General features: G+C 41.3%; 1 protein-coding gene across 2 annotated transcripts in view; it reads right to left on the bottom strand.

Annotated features, from left to right (window-relative positions):
• Positions 1-14,469, bottom strand: part of POU2AF2 (POU class 2 homeobox associating factor 2) — a 36,343-nt gene extending 21,874 nt beyond the window's left edge. Inside the window, exons 1-3 of one of the 2 annotated variants that reach the window (XM_035716705.2) lie at positions 14,341-14,469; positions 13,581-13,714; positions 3,392-3,501 (exon numbers count right to left, since the gene is read on the bottom strand). In XM_035716705.2, coding sequence (XP_035572598.1) covers positions 3,392-3,501; positions 13,581-13,590 — 120 coding nt within the window. In that variant the 5' untranslated portion in view covers positions 13,591-13,714; positions 14,341-14,469. Of the gene's footprint in view, positions 1-3,391; positions 3,502-13,580; positions 13,743-14,340 lie in introns of those variants that run through there. The other variant, XM_025465589.2, reaches the window with a different exon arrangement.
• Between the last annotated feature and the right edge of the window lie 5,188 nt (positions 14,470-19,657).

Below are 19,657 nucleotides of genomic sequence, written 5' to 3' on the forward strand. Positions count from 1 at the left end.
CTGGCACCACTCTGTATGGCAGAGCTGCATGGGAGGGCCTCCAATCTCCTCAAGCTGGCCTTTCATTGCTTATTACCCATGCCGTCAGTAGCAAAGTTTGAACATGCCTAAGGATGGCTTCCCCATCTGAACTTATTCAAGATGTTCAACACACTGTTGCCTGCGGCACTGGCATGAGGAGGAGAAGGTAGGCTAGGTATTATCCATGCAATTAGGATCCCAAGTGCCCACCAGCAACGTGAGTCTCCATGATTCCTGCTCATCAGGTTGCATTTGCAACAGGGACAGAAATAAATCTTCCAAAGAATATTGTGTCTTTCCTGAGATATACAGATATTCTAGAATAGTGGTTAACAGGTGAAAGGGAAAACCAATTTATGGAGGTATTTTAAGCCAAATAACCAGATTTTGGGAAAACATGCATTTAATCACTTAAATTTAAGAGGTGATTGGAGTAGGGATGAGAGTAAGATACTAGTGTTGAGACATCAGTTAATACACGTGACCGCATAGACAAGGCTAAGTTCAAGCTGCCTATGCACTTGATGCCTGAGAATAACTACCATAGTTAGGGCGGGTTTGCACCTTTCTTATCCTAGAAGTTCTTGCCCCATGATATATTTTCCTGTCTTCTGATTTTCCCTGTTTTCATGTGCTATGGCCCTTGAACGTGTCCTTCCAAAATCCATATGTTGAAATCCCAATGCCCAATGTGATGTTATTAAGAAGTGGGACTTTGGGAGGTGAGTAGGTTATGGGGGTGTAGCCCTCACAAATAGTATCAACACCCTTATGAAAAAGCCCCCAGAGAGCTCCTTAGGCCCTTCCTCTATGCGAAGACACAGTCAGAAGCCAGCTGTCTGCAACCCAGAAGAGGTCCTCACCAGAACCTGTCCATGCTGGCACCCTGATCTTAGGCTTCCAGCCTCCAGAGCTATGAGAAATAAATGTTTGATGTTTATAAGCAACCTGGTCAGTGGTATTTTGTTACAGAAGACCAAATGGACCAAGATGGTGAGTCAGAGATTGTTCTATCCCAGTCCACATAGATCTGTCCCTTTTAAAGGAATATTAAGTTGGGAGCCAGAAGATTTGCCACCTGCTAACTGTGCAACCTGAGAACAATCGCTTCCTGCATCTTCTCCATGTTTCCATCTGTGAAATGGGAAACCATGTAAATATGAATTTCACAGGATTTGTATGTCCATCCAATGAGACCACACAAGGAAGTGTGCTTTAAACTGTCTTTATGTAAATAGTATTGTAGTCTTCATATCACATGGCATATTACATGCCACCTGGTCTTTCATCTTTAGTCTAGTGCTTGGTTATGTGGGCTTGTATCTTCTAAATGTATAAATCTTATTCTTTTCCACTACATTATTTGGTGTTTAATGGCATAGACTATGTATTATATGTTTCTTGTATCCACTTTCACTGTAACACTGTCAGTGTCACTGGGCCAACAGAAATAGCTCGACAAATTATAATCTGGGTAGATATGAGAACGTTGGCTGTGTGAGGCTTGAACCCCTGCTCTTTGCTCTAGAGTCAAGTTCTCAAACTCTGATGTGCAAAGGAATCACCCAAGGAGCAGGTTAAAAATGACCATTCTGTGGCTCCAGTCCAAAATCTCTATGTTAATAGACATGGAACAGAGATCAGGAATCTGCACTTTAAAATAAAATCAAACAATATGGTTTATTATGTTTATGTTGTTGTATCTTTTCACCCTCTCAAAAGAGTGAAAAAATAATAAAAATAATAAATAAATATAATATATATAATAAAAAAATAATAAAAACATATTATGTGATAGTCACAGATCTTAACCAAAATATGTTAGGTAATTTTAGAAAGAAGAATATAGTTATATTGACTATTTGGAAATACTATGCTTTCTTATCTTTTTCTTAATTCTATCTGGCATTGTGCCTTATCATTGTATGTATATATTGATGATGATGCCAAGGAATGAGTTAGAACCTCATTCACACTGGGCAGATCCAATATCTGTTCTTTTACTGTGTCTTTATTCTCACTGTGATTCCTGTCTTCCGATTGACAGTATGCCGAGAATGTCTGTTAGGTCTCACAATTCTGGCTGTAGCTGTGGCCAAACAATCCACGTTACCTTTCGTGAAGGTTCATTTGGAATGGACTCTGAATTCCCTCTCTCAGGCAACTGTGTGGCTCAGTCAGGTAAACATCCGCCTTTGGCTCAGGTTATGATCCTGGGGTCCTGGGATAGAGTCCTACATTGGGCTCCCTCCTCCGAGGAGAGTCTGCTTCTCCCTCTACCCTCCCTCTGTGCACACTCTCTCTCATTCTCTCTCTCAAATAAATAAATAAAATCTTTAAAAAAATGAATTCCTCCCTCCCTCCCATGCTCTCTCTCAAGAGACTAAACTGGTATGGAAATTTGTAATGCACACCCCCGATGACTGAGCAGGCACTGAGAAACACTGAACACACAGGGAACCAATTATTCCGATTTTATTTTGATCAACTAAGCTCCATTTGTTGAACTAGAAGAAAGGAGGCACTTTAAAATAAAGGAAGACAGAGACGTGCAAAGTTCTTGGATGGGAGGACCTAGAATCTGGAGTTGGTTCACTTGAAACATGTCTCAGAAGTTTGATCCTGGAATGGTGTTGAACACAGTCCTGATATTCTGAGCAGCCCCACTGGAAGAACCAATGTGCCAGCCGCCATGCTAGGTGCTGTACATAGTTGCCACATTTGTTTTTGTGTCCCACATCCAGCAATGCACAACAGACGCCTGACATTCATGTTGTCACATTTTACCAATAGACTAAGTGATCACAAACCCATCTTGATAGCCAACCAACCACTACTCCTACTCCAGAATCACTTTTGGAGCTCTGGGTGCAACTATTTAAACATTTTAAGCACAGGGCAGAGCTATTTATGAAGATATGGATGGTAGACAGAGGTTTCAGACAGAAGACATCTCTTACTAGACTATTTCAATCCAACTTTGCATGCTATAGAGAGGATTTTTTTAAGTTGTCTCTAACAAATTTAGAATAATATGTCGATGATGGTTAACATTATCCTCACCAGCTGAGCTTTTGTTAATTTATGACTGGGAGAAATGGAAAAGTCAGGACATATCATCCTTTTATTGCCACTTGCTGAGATAGCCAATAAGTTCACAGAGTTCTTGAAGGGCTTACTCACAGATTGACACCTGTACCATGATATTAATGGTAGTAATTATAAGTGTGTGCCAGGTCAAGGAGGGCTTTGCTATCGAGAATATCAGAATCAAGAAGTGAGACTTGGTGTCAAGGGAGAGGGGGAATAACTAACATTAAAAGAGGACTTAGCCCCCAAAGACTTCAGAATGAATTAAATTGAGACTTACGTTAAATCTTGAGTTACTTGTCTGCCTGGATCGTTTTTCTGCCAGTAGATCTTTGACTGTGTGCTTCACTCGCACGCCTTGATACACTCGTTTGCTGTAGTCTCCTGGGACTTAAGCAAATAGAAGTAATGATCAAACGTGGATGGAGTGATAGGTTAACCTCCCTGGGGATGTATTCAAGGGCTTGTCATTGTGATGCTGTTTGCTCATTAAAATTATAGACTTCTTAAATTTGAAGTGGCTTCAATAGAGTCCACTTAGTCCTCTTTCCTTTATTTTTTTTTTTCTTCTTTCCTTTAACAGAAACTCATCCGAGCTCTGCTTATGTGGAAACCTCTCCCCCTCACCCCCCACTATTCCATCTTCTATATAACAGCTCTTCAGAGTGTCCTCTTTTTTGTACTCTGATTTGTCAAGATTTCTTCCAGGAAGGCTTAAAATTTATGCTTTAGTCACAAGATCAGGAATCGGATGCACCTTGAAATAATGCTTCTTACTATCTGATGCAAAAGTTAGATTTGCATGATTCAGTTTGCAGAGTGACAGCATTCTTGCCATATCATATTCCTCCTACTTGATGTGGGTGAGCTGGTCAACTGGACTGCTTTAAGATTATATTCTTAGGAAGAAAGCCATCTGTTTCTGTTTACTGCACCAAATTAAGCAGTTTTTCTTATTAAAAACACAGTCTTTCGACATGGGGAGTTGCTGCTTTGAAACTAGGCCAAGGGGGCAGCCCGGGTGGCTCAGCGGTTTAGCGCCTGCCTTAGGCCCAGGCGTGATCCTGGAGATCCAGGATCGAGTCCCATGTTGGGCTCCCTGCGTGGAGCCTGCCTCTCCCTATGCCTGTGTCTCTGCCTATCTCTGTGTCTTTCATGAATTAATAAATTAAAATCTTAAAAAAAAAAAAGAAAAAAGAAAAGAAACTAGGCCAAGGATAAGGAAAGAGTCATTCATTCATTTAACAGGTATTTGTTGAGCACTTACCAAACATATTATTGTGCTCCCTAATTAAACTGTATTACTTCATTTGATCCATTTTACAAATGAAGAGACTGAGATCTGGGACTAAGCTATTTGCCAACGTCTCGAAGCTGCTAATTAAGCAATGGAGCTGGGATCCAGACTTAAGGACTGTAGCTCTCACAACTGGAAAAGCTTGCTATTTTTACCATGAGGAAATTACAGAGAAATAACAGATAGAGAAAAATACTTCTCTGAAATAATTCTGAAATTGGCAACACTGCTTCTAGAGATAGTGAGTTCCTTGTCACCATGGAAGGTCACGCAATGACAGGAGGACATTCTTTTTGAACAAGTATAGAAGCGTTCAAGCACCAAATAGTAGTAGAACTGTAGGAACTATAAGATATTTTCTAAATCTGAAATCATTGTTCTGAAGTACGTTGGGTGGTTTCAATTCCTTTTTATTGAGTCATTGCTGGCTTACTAGCAATTTCAGGGATCCATGTGCATGGCAGAAGGAACTCCCATGTATATGTGTAAGCATATCACCCAAAACACTCTAATCTGGTTAAATTTGTAGATAGTCTAGGACCTACTTGACTTATGAGTCAAATCTCATTACAAAGAGAATAAAAGGAAGGAAGAAAGGAAAGAACCACAACCCAAAGTGAAGGTCAAGTGGCCCATGGCGTGGAAGAGGCTACTGGCCCAGTAAGCAGGACCTCCATGATCACATGTTACTCTGGTCCCTGACTGGAGATGATCGCAGCTTCTTAGCTCCAGTTTCTTTGTCTGTAAAATCTCTCTGTGGCATTTTATAAGATAGGCATATAAAAATATGCTGAACTACCAAGTTTTACATAAAATGTGAGTACAAAATGAAGGAGAAAAAAAAAATCTAGGTTCCAAGGTGGTGTATTATTTAGTTCAAATGAAGGGACACACAAACCTGATTTCAGCAAAATAAAATTATTTGAACGGTCCTTTGAGTCTTTGTTTGGGAGGTTCTAATTTTGCTCTATATATCTTTTAATTAAAGAAGCTAGAAGTATTTATTTTAAATCAACTTCCAAATTTTTAAAAATATTTTATTTATTCATGATAGATGGTGGTGGGGGGGGGGGCAGAAACAGCCTCCATGTGGGGAGCCAGATGCGGGACTCGATCCCGGGACTCTAGGATCACGACCCAGGCCAAAGGCAGGCGCTAAACCACTGAGCCACCCAGGGATCCCCTCAACTTCCAACTTAAAGCTTGATGATGTTATGTTTGTTCCAAAGGAATCTAGGTGCTCCTTCTAGAATATATGCGATGCCTTCATTTTTGGAAAAGCGTAGGGCCACATTTACTCATCAATGATTTATTGAAGCATTTTCTATGTGTCAGGCACCATGTCAGGACTGGGGATACCAAAGAACTTGCTATCTAGTGGTAGGAGAGAGACATTTAGACGGTAATTTTAATGCAAAGGTGCTAAGTCCGACAACAGAATTCTGACTAGGATATTCTGAGAAGCATAGATGTGTCAACTCCTTGTGAGGGTGAGGAGGGCCTGGGGAGGGCAGGGGAATCCAAGCTGGAGGGTGGGCCATTTGGTTATGATAAAGTGAGCAAGAACATTCCAGGCATCGAGGACCTCAGGGGCAAAGTCCAGGAGGCAGGAACAGAGTGAGGTGTGTGAGGGAGGAAGTGAGACTGGAAGATGAAATGAATAAGCTCTGTCATGAAGTTTCTGGTGGGCAAAGGAGTTTGGACTTCATTCTGTGGACAGTGAGTCATTGGAAGCTTTTAAGCAAGGTAGCAATATGGTTAGATTTGCATTTTAGATAGACTTTTCTAGCAGCTATGTAGGGGGTGGATTTAAGAATCACAAAGGCAGGGCAGCCCGGGTGGCTCAGTGGTTTAGCGCCGCCTTCTGCCCAGGGTGTGATCCTGGAGCCCGGGATCCAGTCCCACGCTGGGCTCCTTGCATGGAGCCTGCTTCTTCCTCTCCCTGTGTCTCTTCGTTTCTCTCTCTGTGTGTGTCTCATGAATAAGTAAATAAAATCTTTAAAAAAAAAAAAAAGAATCACAAAACCACAGGGAGATCAGTCAGGAGAGTTCTAGAAGAATTCAGGTAAAAAAGAATAGGTTTGGGTTTTTTTGTGGTTGTTTTTGGTTTGTTTTTGTTTCTATTTTTAGAGAGGGACAGGAGGGAGAAGACAGAAAGGGAGAGAGAGAATCTTAAGCTGACTCCACGCTGAGTGCAAAACCCAACTTGGAGCTCAGTCTCACAACCCTGAGATCATGACTTGAGCTGATATCAAGAGTCAGAGCTTAGCCAACTAAGCCACTAGACCTTTCCAAGAGATAAGGGGTTGTGAGTAGTGGTAGACAGGAGGGCAAGGAGCAGACATTTGAAAATTATTTAGGTATGGGAGAGAGAGAAGAGGGAAGATTCAAAGGTGATTCCCAAGTTTTCCTCATGGGATTCGTCTGGGTACATAATTTTGAAGCCATCAAGATGTGGTGGTGGTAATGAAACGAGGAAAGAGGATGGAATTGCCTGGGGGAGTGTTCAAAAGGTACGGTCATGTGATAGTACACGTAGAAACAATACCATGTGTCAGGCACACCAGGATAAGCAGGTCAGGCTACTCCCATGGCCCCAAAGGATCAGTATCTTGGAAACTCCTATGATGCCAACTCTTGACACACTGGTTGGGAATTTCTGGAGAAAATAGTTACAAGTAGAAGCCTGGGGAATGTCCACATTTGAAGCATTGTCAGAGGAGGAAGAGAGAAATGAAGAAGATAATGAAGAATAGTTGGAGAAGAATGGGGCAAAACCAGGGGAGTAAGGCATCCACAGGATTCGGGGGAAGAGACTTCAAGAAAGAAGGGAAAAGTATGGGGGCACCTAGGTGGCTCAGTGGTTGAGCATCTGCCTTCAGCTCAGGGCGTGATCCTGGGGTCCTGGGATTGAATCCCACATCGGGCTCCCAGGAGGGAGCCTACTTCTCCCTCTGCCTATGTTTCTGCCTCTCTCTTTATGCCTCTCGTGAATAAATAAATAAAATTTTTTTGGAAAGATTTTTTTCCCTAAGAAAAAGGGAAAAGTAAGAAAGGCAGGAGAGAATGGTCCAGGAAGATAAGGATGGCAGAGCATCTGCGGCTTTCAATTCAGTGGTTGATGTCAACCTTAGCAAGAGAAGCTTTGGAAATATAGCTAGAAGCCAGACCATAATGCCAAGGGCCAACCCAGGGATGGAGGTTTCTTCTTGATATCTGAATGAGAAAGGGAAGCAGGAGTTGGATGATAACTGGAGAGAGCTACAGGGTCAAGGAGAGGTCTGCTTATATTTTTCTATCTATATACTTACAGGTGACTGAGATTTGAGGATATTTGAACAGATCAGAGGAAGGGATTAAAGATTTAGGAAAAGGGTAGAGATTGATGAAAGAAGGTTGAAGAGGAAGCAAGAAATTGGAGGCCAGGTCATAAGTTGGCTCTCAAGCCCTGAGACTAGGATGAGGAAGGGCCAGAGAAGAATGGTGACCAGGCCAGGTGACCTGGCCGGTGGCTGGGACAGCTCTAGTGCACCCGGAACAGCCTGGAGTAGGAGACAAGACAAGACAGGGGGCAAAGCCAGATACACAGGTCAGAGCGATCCAGAGCACTCCAGGGATCCTCAAAGTCTGATTCCTGGACCAGCAGTGCCAGTTTTGCTAGGAACTTGCTAGACATGCCGATTCTCACGCCCTACGCCAGATGTACTGAATCAGAATCTTTAGGACTGGGGCTCAGCAAGCCATATTTTAATAAGCCCTCCAGGTGATTTTGATGTTTTCTGAAGTTTGAGAACCACAGGTATACATAACAGTGAGGACTTTATAGGGTTCTTGTTCAGGTGGGGGCCAACTCTAACCTGGGGATTCCTGGCTGAGTGAAAAGGGGAACATCTGGTGATTGACGGAGTGGATGCAGGTCTGAGAAAGAGGGAGGGGTGGGAACAGACAAGGTCCAGCCTGGATCCCTTGTCTGTCTGCAGACAGTCTTGGCTTCACTTTTTCCTGAAGCGCTTTTTAATTGATGATTGCAGTCTGATTCTCATCAATTTGTGCTTTATGTGTATGCCAAAAAGCCTGGAAGAAATACACCTCTTTTAAATAAGTTTAACAAGTAACCACATGGTAATTACTAGAGGGATAAAGTTCACGAGATGGCAAATAACCAGATCAAAACTCTGAAGTTTTGTCATAAACAATCAGTCTTATGTACAACTTGGCACTGACTTAGTGCAAAGTACCGGCCAAATGCCACAGGGGATGCAAAATAAGTCTAGAACGTATAGCAGATGTCCTCAAAGAGATCCCATTTCAGCAAAAGAAATGAGATATTCACATGTGAAAGGGGAGGGTGGGGAAGAGAACACTTTGGGTGGTCGGTGACAGTTTTGTGGGAAGGGATGTGATTCAGGTTGGACTCACAAGGATGTGGATGGGGTGGATGGGTTAGGAGTAGGGACAAGGTCTTGCGGGCATCAGGCCTGGCATGAACAAACACAGAGACAGGAAGGAGCAAGGCACATGTGGAAAGGGTAAGGAACGATAATGGGAATTAATGGGTTTATAATGGCATCTCCATGTAGATAAATTTCAAATAGATACCATTTAGCCCAGACCTATCCCGGCCAGGCTGTAGTCTTGATTATCCATCTTCACTTGGATGTCCAGTAGACATTGCAAACTCCGCATGTTCAAACCTACATTCCATTCTCCCCTCCACCTCTGCTTTATCTGGAACCCTCCCTTATCTCAGTAGGCAGCATCTCCAGCCTTCTAGGTGCTTGGTCCCAAAGCTATAGGCATCATCCTATCATCCTGGGTTCTTCTCTTTCTGTCCTACTTCATAAATGTCCTTTAGGAATTCATGATGGGGCTACCTACAAAAGAGATCCAGGAGCTGCTGACTTTCCTCCCACCTCCCTGCTACTAATATCTGGGTTTAATCTCTCATCATCTGGCACGTAGATTACTGCAGCAGCCTCAGGACCCTTCACCCCCAGTCCTGGTCTATTGTCAGCTCAGCAGCCAGAGTGATGCTTTAGAAAAGAAAGCACAATTGTGTCACTTCTCCCCCCAGAACCATACAATGGCTCCCCATTTCACTCAGAGTAAAAGCCAGAGTTCCTAGAATTGCCCTATGGAAACTTGTTCCATGATACTGCTGATCTCCCCTCCATAACTCTCCCCTTGCTCTCTGTACTCCTGCCAGTCTCTGAAATGCACAAAGCCCATCACTTCTGCCTCAGGACCTTTGCGTTGGCTGTCCACTCTATCTGGATTATTCTTCCCCCGGTTATCCACATGGCTATGTGCCCTTGTCCCCTTCACGTCTTGGCTCAAATGTCATCTTTCTAATGAGAACATACTTAAAGTTGAATCTTTCCCATAAAATATTCCTAATCCCTCTCACTCCATGTTACTTTCCTTTCTACATAGCATTTCTCACTTTATAATGACTTATATAATTTCTTTACTTATTAACTTTTATTGCTTACTTGCTAGAATGGAAGCTCTATGAGGGTGGGAATATTTGCCTGTTTTTACTCAGTGAAACATCTCAAGTGCCAATGCCTAGAATGATACTTGAAATACAGTAGACTTTTGTAATTATTTGTTGAAAGCGTCCTTTTGGTGGGGTAGGGGGAAGGGCATGGTTAAGATTAATGGACATGCTGAAAGTCTTGAAAACCAGAGTATTATAATTTATGTTGTAGGTGATGCAAACGACTAAACCTTTTGAGCAGGAGGGTATTGTGACTTTGACATCTTGGGGGAAGATACAGAATACTGTTATGGAAGATTAGTCTGAGGATGAAGCCTAGGATGGATTGAAGATGAGGAAGCAGGAAGGATGGAGAAAGGTAAAACAGAGGCTAACCAAAAACAGTGGAAATGACAAGGAAAGCACAGATTTAAAAAGATTCTCAAAAGAAAACACACACACACACACACACACACACGCAAATGCACAATAAAAAAGACCACCAGGATTAAGAGGAAAAAACAAGGAGACAGGGAAGTTTTCATGGGGAAATAAGAGTTCAGTTTTGAACATGTTGACTTTGAGGTTGTGGGGGCATCATCAAACTAAAATATCCTACAGATAAGATGGGGGCTCTGAGTAGCACTTCTAAGAAACACCTTCACGACAATAATAATTAAAATGACAAAAATAAAATTCTTTGAGGAATTTTGTAGCAGTGGAAGAGTAGACATCAAGTATGGAGCCTTGGAAGCCACCAGTTCTGATTCCCAGTGGAAGGCAGGGGCAGGGCAGGTGGGAGCGGGGACGAGAGTCAGAAATGGAGGTTTGTAACATAGCAGAGCTTTAGAATCAAGGAAGTGCAAAACAGAAGTAGAGAAAGGAATAATAGGTGTTGTCAAGAATCTGGCACCTAGTACATGCTCGATAAATATTTGGGGAGGAAGCAAAATGACTTACAGGAAAATGAAGGCACAGAAAGACCGTAGGGTTTGGAAAGGTGAAGATTTTCAGAATGTGGGAGACAGCATTTTGTAAGAGGAGTGGATGAGATCCTTTCTCTAGGGCTTCATGGGGACTGAAGGCTGCTCTGAAGCAGTGCTACATAAAAGCAAATACTTCATCTGACACAGCACAAAAAGTGAATTCAAATAAAATTTAATTAGCAATGGAACTTGGTACAATTGCTTTAAACTATAGCCCAGAGTATTCTCCATGTTTTGAAAATTCTTAAAGTTCCTTAAACCTGTCCTGCGCTCCTTATTTAGGGAGGAGTTAAAAATTCTATCAGTATTCCTTTTCCCAAACATTTCTTTCCTCTGGTGCATTGTGTCTATTTAAAGAATCCACACCTGCAGAAACCAGGAGATGCTTAAGAGTTTTTATTCAAATACTCTGGATACAAACTTGCATTCAGATCAGTTGTTGCGAAAACAAAGATCTGTGTTTCCGGAGAGAAAGCACAAGCAAATTTATTAAGGAGAATCAACTTATCCTTTAGAATTTGGAAAAAAAATGTTATACTTCCGTATTGTGATTATGCACATGCCGCCAATTGTCTCAGTCACGTCCTCTCCTTACTGCTATTTATTTTGATAAAGAATGTGGCACTGAGGGGGGAACATGACGGGATGAGCACTGGGTGTTATTCTGTATGTTGGCAAATTGAACACCAATAAAAAATAAATTTATTATTAAAAAAATATATATATAATAAAAACAAACAAAAAACAAAACAAAAACAAAAACAAAAATAAAAAAAGATATGGCCCATAGTATTCTTAGGGGTGCTGTTGCTTTATATTGTTTTTGAAAATTAAACATTTTCTGCATCAAAACAAGTGCATATATTCTGAAATTGAATATTTGAAATGTAAGTGGTTCATAAACTATTTTTAGTTATTAAATATCAAATACATTTATGGTGCTTATTTGAAGCCCTTTCTTATTTTACTATTTTTGATGATACTCTCTGGGGTCTGTTTCCTTGCTTTCTCTAAACAGGTGCTTGCTCTCTAAGGTAAAGGAATAGAGAGAGTTTGAAACAAAGAAAGGATAAAACAGAAAACGATCCCATAACTTTAGGAAAGAGCAATTCAAAAATACAACAAAAATATTTTGAGTTGTACATTTGACAATGGAAAAATTAGGATGATAGATGACGCCTCTCTGAAAGGTAGTCCCTCCTAGTATGGATGGGCACATTCCCATTCAAGACAGATTAGAATAAAACTCCGGAATGATGGATTACTGGTGGATAGAGTCCACATTTGTTCCATTTCTCTGCCCGTCAAGGGAAGTGCCCAGAATGAGGTCCTGAATGGTCTGGTATCAATACGGGGTGCCTGCCCACCCTCTGGCTCAAGTGCCTCCCCCTCTGCCTCATGAACCTAACCAGCTCAGCCTGCCTTGCTGAGGATGAGAAAGCCCTCACCAAAGGGAGGCAGATAACCATGGAGGGATAAAAAGTGGTAGCTTTACACACATTAGAGACTTGGTGTTTGTGCTTCCACTTCTGATCTGAGGACTTGATGTCATGTTAGTTTTATTATGGGAAACTTCCAGGACAATACAAGGAAAGGCATATTCCGCAATCAATAATAGCATGCGCAAATATTAATTACTAAGCAGAAATAATATATATTATTTTTGAAAGCTTAATCTGGAAAGAAAGATGGAAAGTTTTTAAGTGAGGCCAAATTAGGAGTTTGGTTCGCCCACCCTGCAGGCACCCACAGCCCCTTCCCCCTGCCTACCCTCCTCCCACCCGAAGTCTCACAGCTGATCCAAAACTCAGCACTTTGGTCAATTACCAATTTCATGCTGCAGTGTGTAGAGGCTCTTATGTGATGACTCTATCATCTTATTTTTTGAGATCAGACTTTGAAGAGTGGGGACATTTAAAAAATATTAATTTTTCTTTCAAGGCACTTTACAAGGCATTTTTGAAATACTCTGGCATTATTTATTAACACTTAAAATTCTATTTTTTCATCTCAAATTTGTTCCCAAACAGATGGGTTTTACTCTATGCTGACACTAACATCTGTATCCTCAGAGTGAACAAATTGGGAAGATCTATAGACAGTTTGAAATCATGAAATGGCAGTTTAGGCTCTTCCTTATCATATGCATGTGGGAAGTCCTTCATCCTTAGACTAAAAATCTGAAACAGGATGCATGAGTAAAAGATATTTCAAATTCTATAGAGATGTGGATTCTCCTCCTACACTTTCCTTACCACTGAGAGCTTACCAGAAATTATTTCATTTAACACAACATTTTGCTATACTGGAAAGGAAAGCTGGAATACCTGTCTCCATTTTATAAAAATAATGTTCAGTAGAGTTGATCTTCCAAAATAAATACCTGCCTAACCTCTAGGCAGCAAAAGTAAACCTGACAACTAGTAATTAAATGTGACTAGAAATTATGAAACTGTCACCAAGCATTCTAAATTGTTGGTCTCTTGTCTGTGTGGTTTTTTAAAAATAGTTTTACATGTTTTAGCCAGAGTTTCAGGGTATTTCTTCTTGTCCGTTGCTTTGCATTATGACTTTGGGATGTCAGAAATAAACATTAGGATTATTAAGGTTTTTTTTTTCTTTTTTTTTTTTTAGTATGTGTGCTGCCGAAGCGAGCACATTAAGGTTTTCTTTAAATAAAGCATTGCAATAATTGACATTGACTCACCACTTTCCATTCTGGATGGTTCTGGTGAATTCCCTTCTGACCGGCAATGTAGGCTATCTGGTGAATGTCGTGTTCTCCTTGATACGGGATCCCAGACTCTGGCAAGGTCAGCCTGATCCTGATGGGAAAGGCTCCTGTACATGGTAGTGATGCTTCTGAAATGACTTGCTTTAGATTTGATTAAATGCAAATCCTCTGGTGTCTGTTTCTCTACAATTTGCATCCCCAATGTAGATTGTATATAAGGTACTATTTTCCTCCCCAAGAAGATTTTTATTTAGTAACAATGAGTTTCCATTAGGAACAGACTCTCTTAAAAGTTTATTATGGAAACAAGGAATCCATTATTTGTTTTTTGAATAGTAGTGCCATTTTCTATTTCTTTCATTTAGAGTCAGGTTTTAAAAAATAGTGCATATGAAAAAGCTTCTCTGTCTCAGTAGGAAATATAGGTTTTATGTCTGTAATATGTAGATTGTGAGTATATAATTTTTAAAAGCTACGCATCTTTCAGATATAGATAGAATTCTAGGCAGAAAAAAATCAAAATTAATACAAAATGAATACATTTTAATACAATTGGACAGCCTTATTACATATAGAACATAAATATATGATCCAAACCAGAAGCTCCTAAATCTGACAGTACCTCAGAATTAGTGGTGGACCTAATAAAAATACCCATGCCCAGCCACATCCAATTCTAATTCAGAAGCTTCTCAAATAGGGCCCAGAGAGCTATATTTTAAAACAAACTTACTGGGGCACCTGGGTGTCTCAGTCAGTTGAGTGTTGGACTCTTGGTTTCAGCTCAGGTCATGATCTCCTCGTGAGATCAAGCCCAATGTCCGGTTTCATGCTGGGCGGGGAGCCTACTTCAGATTCTCCCTCTCCTAAGATGAAATCAGAGAGGGAAGCAAACCATAAGAGACTCTTAACTCTAGGAAACAAACAGGGTCACTGGAGGGGAGGTGGGTGGCGGGATGGGGTAACTATGTGATGGAATGAGCACTGGGTGTTATATGTAACTGATGAATCATCAAATTATACCTCTGAAACTAATAATATGCTGTACGTAATTAAATTTAAAAAATTCTCCTTTTTCCTCTCCCTCCACCCCTCCTCCCTTTAAAAAATAATAAAAAAAATAAAACAATAATTTTTTTGAGAGTGGTCTTTTTGAGGAATATTCGGTGTCATGAACTCCTCTAGAACCAAAACCAAAAACAAAACAAGCCAAAAAACCCCCAAACAAACCCCAAACAACCAAATTTTTGGTAATTTCTGACATTTTCCTTATTAATCTTCAAGGACCCATGATTGCTGCTTAACCTAATTTTGGTTCCATTTCCTAGTCCTGCACAGAGTTAGTTTAGTCTGGATTGGTCTGAGACTTGGAATTTCAGGGCTTGAAGTAGGTAGGTATCATCTGGTAGTCCTTCAACCTGGCTCTGTCTCAGAGGCCTTCACCTCATTTCAGATCAGTGGAATCTGGAGGTTTCCTGGAGGTCCCCAGAGGTCCCCGACACGGACTTAGAAGGTCTGCAAAGTCTAAACCAATTTCATTAACTATTAACTTTTTTTCCCTTTAACTCTCTCATTCTCTCGTGAAAGTACAGAAGAGTTTTCTAGGGCCGTGTCACATGATATATGAATGGGAGATCATGGCAGATATGGGAGCATCTAGTTGTTTTCTATGAAGACAGACATTCAGGAGAGATTTGCAAAATTGTAAAACAGTGCCACTCTTCTCAATAACTTTATTTGGGAAGCATAGTTATTTTTAATTAAAATGTTATTTACATCAACATGTAATGGTTCATTGTTGTTATTTTAAATGAATAGTAAATATATTTTCTTAATCCTTAGTTTTGATTTTCAATATAAAATATTTATACGTGGATATAAGTCATATTTTAAAAAGCTCTTTGGTGTCCTCCATAATTTACAAGAGAGTAAAAGGGTTCTGAGACCACATGGTTTGACACCTGATCCTATGCAAGAACATCTACAGTATAAATGAGTTTCTAGAATGTTCTAACAAATTTGAAAACATTGTGTTTGCGCTTCTATTATGGAGAGAATTCACCTCTTATGTCCTTCACATTTCTAAAAGAAAATAAAAAAGACAAAATTTGGCTTAATTTCCTAGTTTCTAGCATCTGTTTCCTTTTCTCCTTTAAGTGAATGAGAAGAGGAAGAGCCACAGCCATACTGATCATATAGCCCCCGTGATTTGTATTCTTTTCCAAGCGGGGGTCATCCCAATTCTTTCTTACTCTGCTAACCAAATAGCTCTATGTTAAAATAAAATAAACATTATTAAGTGAACTTTACTATCTCTGCAATTAATTCCCCAAACATGTTGATTCTTCTCAACATTGCACTGGAAGATTTTAAACTTTTTAGGTAGAATGGAACCATTTTAGAACACAGATATAACACACATTGCTGATAGAGTCCAATCTTTCTTAGCACAGTGTTCGATCTTAGGGCCTGTCATACCTTTCATTGTGTCCATGATTTCTTCCCTCCACAAAGTCTCTATCCCAGTGGTCCTGCACCCCCTGCCTCGGCATCACCTGTAGTACTTAGGAAATATAATCTATCCTAGATTTGCTGAATTGGAATATCTGATGATCCAATGCAGCCAATCTGCATTTTAAGTGAGGCCCCTGCCCTCATGTGATTCTTAATAAGTACTGAAGGCTGGGGGGCCCCTGCTCTAGCTGTAAGTGGTGGTTTTCAAATAAGTCATCGACTTTTCATATCTCTTTGTTTTTTGCATGCCCTTAAATTGGAGCACCCTTCTCTCACTTCATGTGATTAAAATTCTACAAATCTTTCAAGATGCATTACCAATGCTACCTTCACCAAGATGAATTTAATGGCCCATTTCATGGTGCTTCTCCCTTGACTGTCTCTAATGGCACTGATTTCATGCTGCTTTCCATGCCGGGTCAGTGGTTTGCATATTCATCCCTCATCTCCAACCAGATCATCTTTCTCTTCTTCTCAATATTTCCACAGCATTTAGCTGTGTTTATGGTCCTGTGCACCTAGTAGGTGCTGGCCCTGGCCTGCAATTAAATCCATCAGAAACAACAGTTTCTGGGTACAAGCAGCAGAAAAGATAAAGCATATAAGAGGGGATTCCATTATTTTGCATGATAAAGAAATGTTACCATGAGTATAATCTTTCTCTTTCCATGAGCTGAACATACCATTGAAGAGTTTGTAACCATTTCTCTGTAGGCTGGTCCTGTATCCAAAACTCAAACACATAATGATTTTCTAGAGGAAAGTTAATGTAGAAATGTCCAGAATTCTGCAGAGGCATTTAGGATATTAGATGTCATTGGAAAAGCTGGAATGCATTGATTTGCAACAGGTACTTGCTTCCACTATCAAATACCCTTTGTATGCTTGGCTGTATTTGCATAGAATTCCAGAATTGTTTACAGAGAATTAAATATACTTAAAAAAAAAGATCCCAGAAAGGTTGTTTTCTTATTCCAAGGAAACAAGTCCTTGCATATTTGAGTGGATGGCTGTTGCTGGAAGGGTGTGGGTTGGCCATAAGTTTGGTCTGTTTGCTTCAGTTGCTGGTGGGTTTAGAAACATGGTGTGGACATAGGCAGGTTGTTGGGTCAAAACAAAGCCTGATGATGGTCTGGGGCAGCTTGTTAAGAAGGAGGGTGAAATAAGATTATGTTTTGGTAGAATAAACACAAATCCACATAGCACAGGCACAATTAGTATTTGTCTCCTTTATCTTGTAGTGGGAACACCCCTCAGATATTCCAGCCACAATGTTTCTGTATCAGCTTTTTTATTCACTCCAGAGCTGGGCACCTGCTGTGTGGGTTTGGTAGCTCCTGACAATTTGGCAGGGGCTTCACTGATAAATGTGCTACAAAGGTAGTTATGGTGGGTGAGGGTGTACAAGGCAGGTGTGAGGGACCCAGAGGAGGCATGCCAAAGTGGGGACGAAGGCACCTTCTCTTTCCCCCCACCCTGCCTTTATTCTAGTGCTTTCCTATTGCTCTGGCCTATCTTTGAGGGATGGTTGAAAGGAGCAGATGATCTGGTGGTTGAGCTCCATTGACAACGCAAAAGAGCCCCACGACACCTTTATTACAAGGGTGCAGGAGCAGAGGGAGACAGAGGAGAAATGTGCTAGCAAAAACACATGCCTCGTAAATGGAGAAAAGAATGGGCATCGTGACATAATAAGAAATATATATTTCTTGGTTCTTGACAGAGCTCCTAAAAACCTTTGTAATTTCCTGAATGACAGGGGTGCTAGGAGCATTTTGTTTTTTCTAATATTGGTCTTTGACTCAGGTTCCTGGCCTAGAGCTCTTAAATCCCTTGGAATTTCCTGGATGACAGGAGCATCTTTTGCTCTAAAGGGGACTCTAGGTGGGCTCCTGGGTAGCTTCAGGATGGGGGTTGGTCATCAGAAGACCAAGCCATGATTAGAAGCTTGGAACTTTCAGCTCCCACTTTCAGCTTCCCTCCCTCTGGGGAGGGAAAGGGGACTAGAAACTGAGTTAATAATCGATCTTGCCTATCTTGATGAAGTCTCCATGAAAACCCCTAAACTACATGGTCCAGAACGCTGAAGGGTTGGGGAACTCAGCAAGGTGCTCAGAAGGGGGCACCTCAGAGAGGGCACGAAAGCTTCCCACTCCTTGGCTTATGAATCTATTCCATTTGATTGCTCCTAAGTTGCATCCTTATGATAAATCAGGAATAATAAGTAAACTGTTTCCCTGGGTTTTGTGAATGGTTCTAGCAAATTATTGAAACCAAGGAATGGGTCATGGGAATTCTTGATGTATAACCTGTTGGTCAGAAGTACAGGGGTCAATCTGTGACTTGTAATTGGCATCTGAAGTGGGGGGCAGTCTTAAGGGCCTGAGACCTGTGGGGTCTGCACTAAGCCTGGGTAGTTAGTGCCAACATTGAGTTAAATTATAGGACTCCCATTGGCATCTGCTGCAAATTGGAGAGTTACTTGTGTGAAAATCCACACATTTTGTGTCACGAGTGTTGTGAATAGAGAAAGAAGAAACCTTTCTTTCTTTTAGGCACAAGCAGACACCTGCTCCAGTGGGCCCAGTAAACTCTCATATGCAGACAGATGTTTCTTTTCTCCCTACACCTGGATGGATGTGGAGACTGCTATGGCTCAGGGTGGCTGTGTCTTCTCCTGTGGCATGAATGCAGGTTTCAGGGTTCTGCTTAGTTGAGGGGGTCATAGTGATCCTGATGAAGACTGAGCAGAGAGGAGGGGCCATCATAGTTTGCCAAGCATGAATGCAGATGGCTCGAAGCAGACCTGACATATAGAGAAGGGCAGGGAAGGTAGCAGATAAGGCCACTTGAAGCCAGGTGACTTGTCATTTAGAAAGAAGTACCTAAGATGTGTAATGAGGGGACCTGGCCACTTATCATCCAGTCCTTCTACATGTGGCCAATTTTATGGCCGTAGCCTTTCCTTCAAATCTGAAAATAACTGTTTTGCAAATACTCTGGCATTTGGGCACACAGAAGTTCAGTGCAAGAATAACGTGGAGGGGGATGCCTGGGTGGCTCAGCAGTTACGGTCTGCCTTCAGCCCAGGGCAAGATCCTGGAGTCCCTGGGATCGAGTCCTACATTGGGCTTCCTGCATGGAGCCTGCTTCTTCCTCTCTCTCTCTCTCTCTCTCTCTCTCTCTCTCTCTCTCTGCCTCATGAATAAATAAATAAAATCTTAAAAAAAAAAAAAAAAGAATAACATGTGGATAGACTGTTTCCACTGCAGGGGACACTGAACAGGCAACTTGTATCCCTCAATTTGCATGGAAGAAATGCAGTCCTGGATCTGCTGGGTCAGAGAAAAGTTATTCAATGAATTCTGGTGTTTTGATGGAGGCACATTGGAGCATGAGGGATCTGGAGACCCCGCTCCGCACCCCTGCCCTGAGAGGGCTACTCTGGCAGCAGGGCGTGCTTCTGGGGGAGGCTGAGCCATAGTCATAGGAGAAGGTGAATGAGATTGCTCAAGAAACCTTCGGGCACACAGTTA

This window comes from Canis lupus, chromosome 5 (genome assembly GCF_003254725.2).
Source record: "Canis lupus dingo isolate Sandy chromosome 5, ASM325472v2, whole genome shotgun sequence".
Classification (NCBI taxonomy): Eukaryota; Metazoa; Chordata; class Mammalia; order Carnivora; family Canidae; genus Canis; species Canis lupus.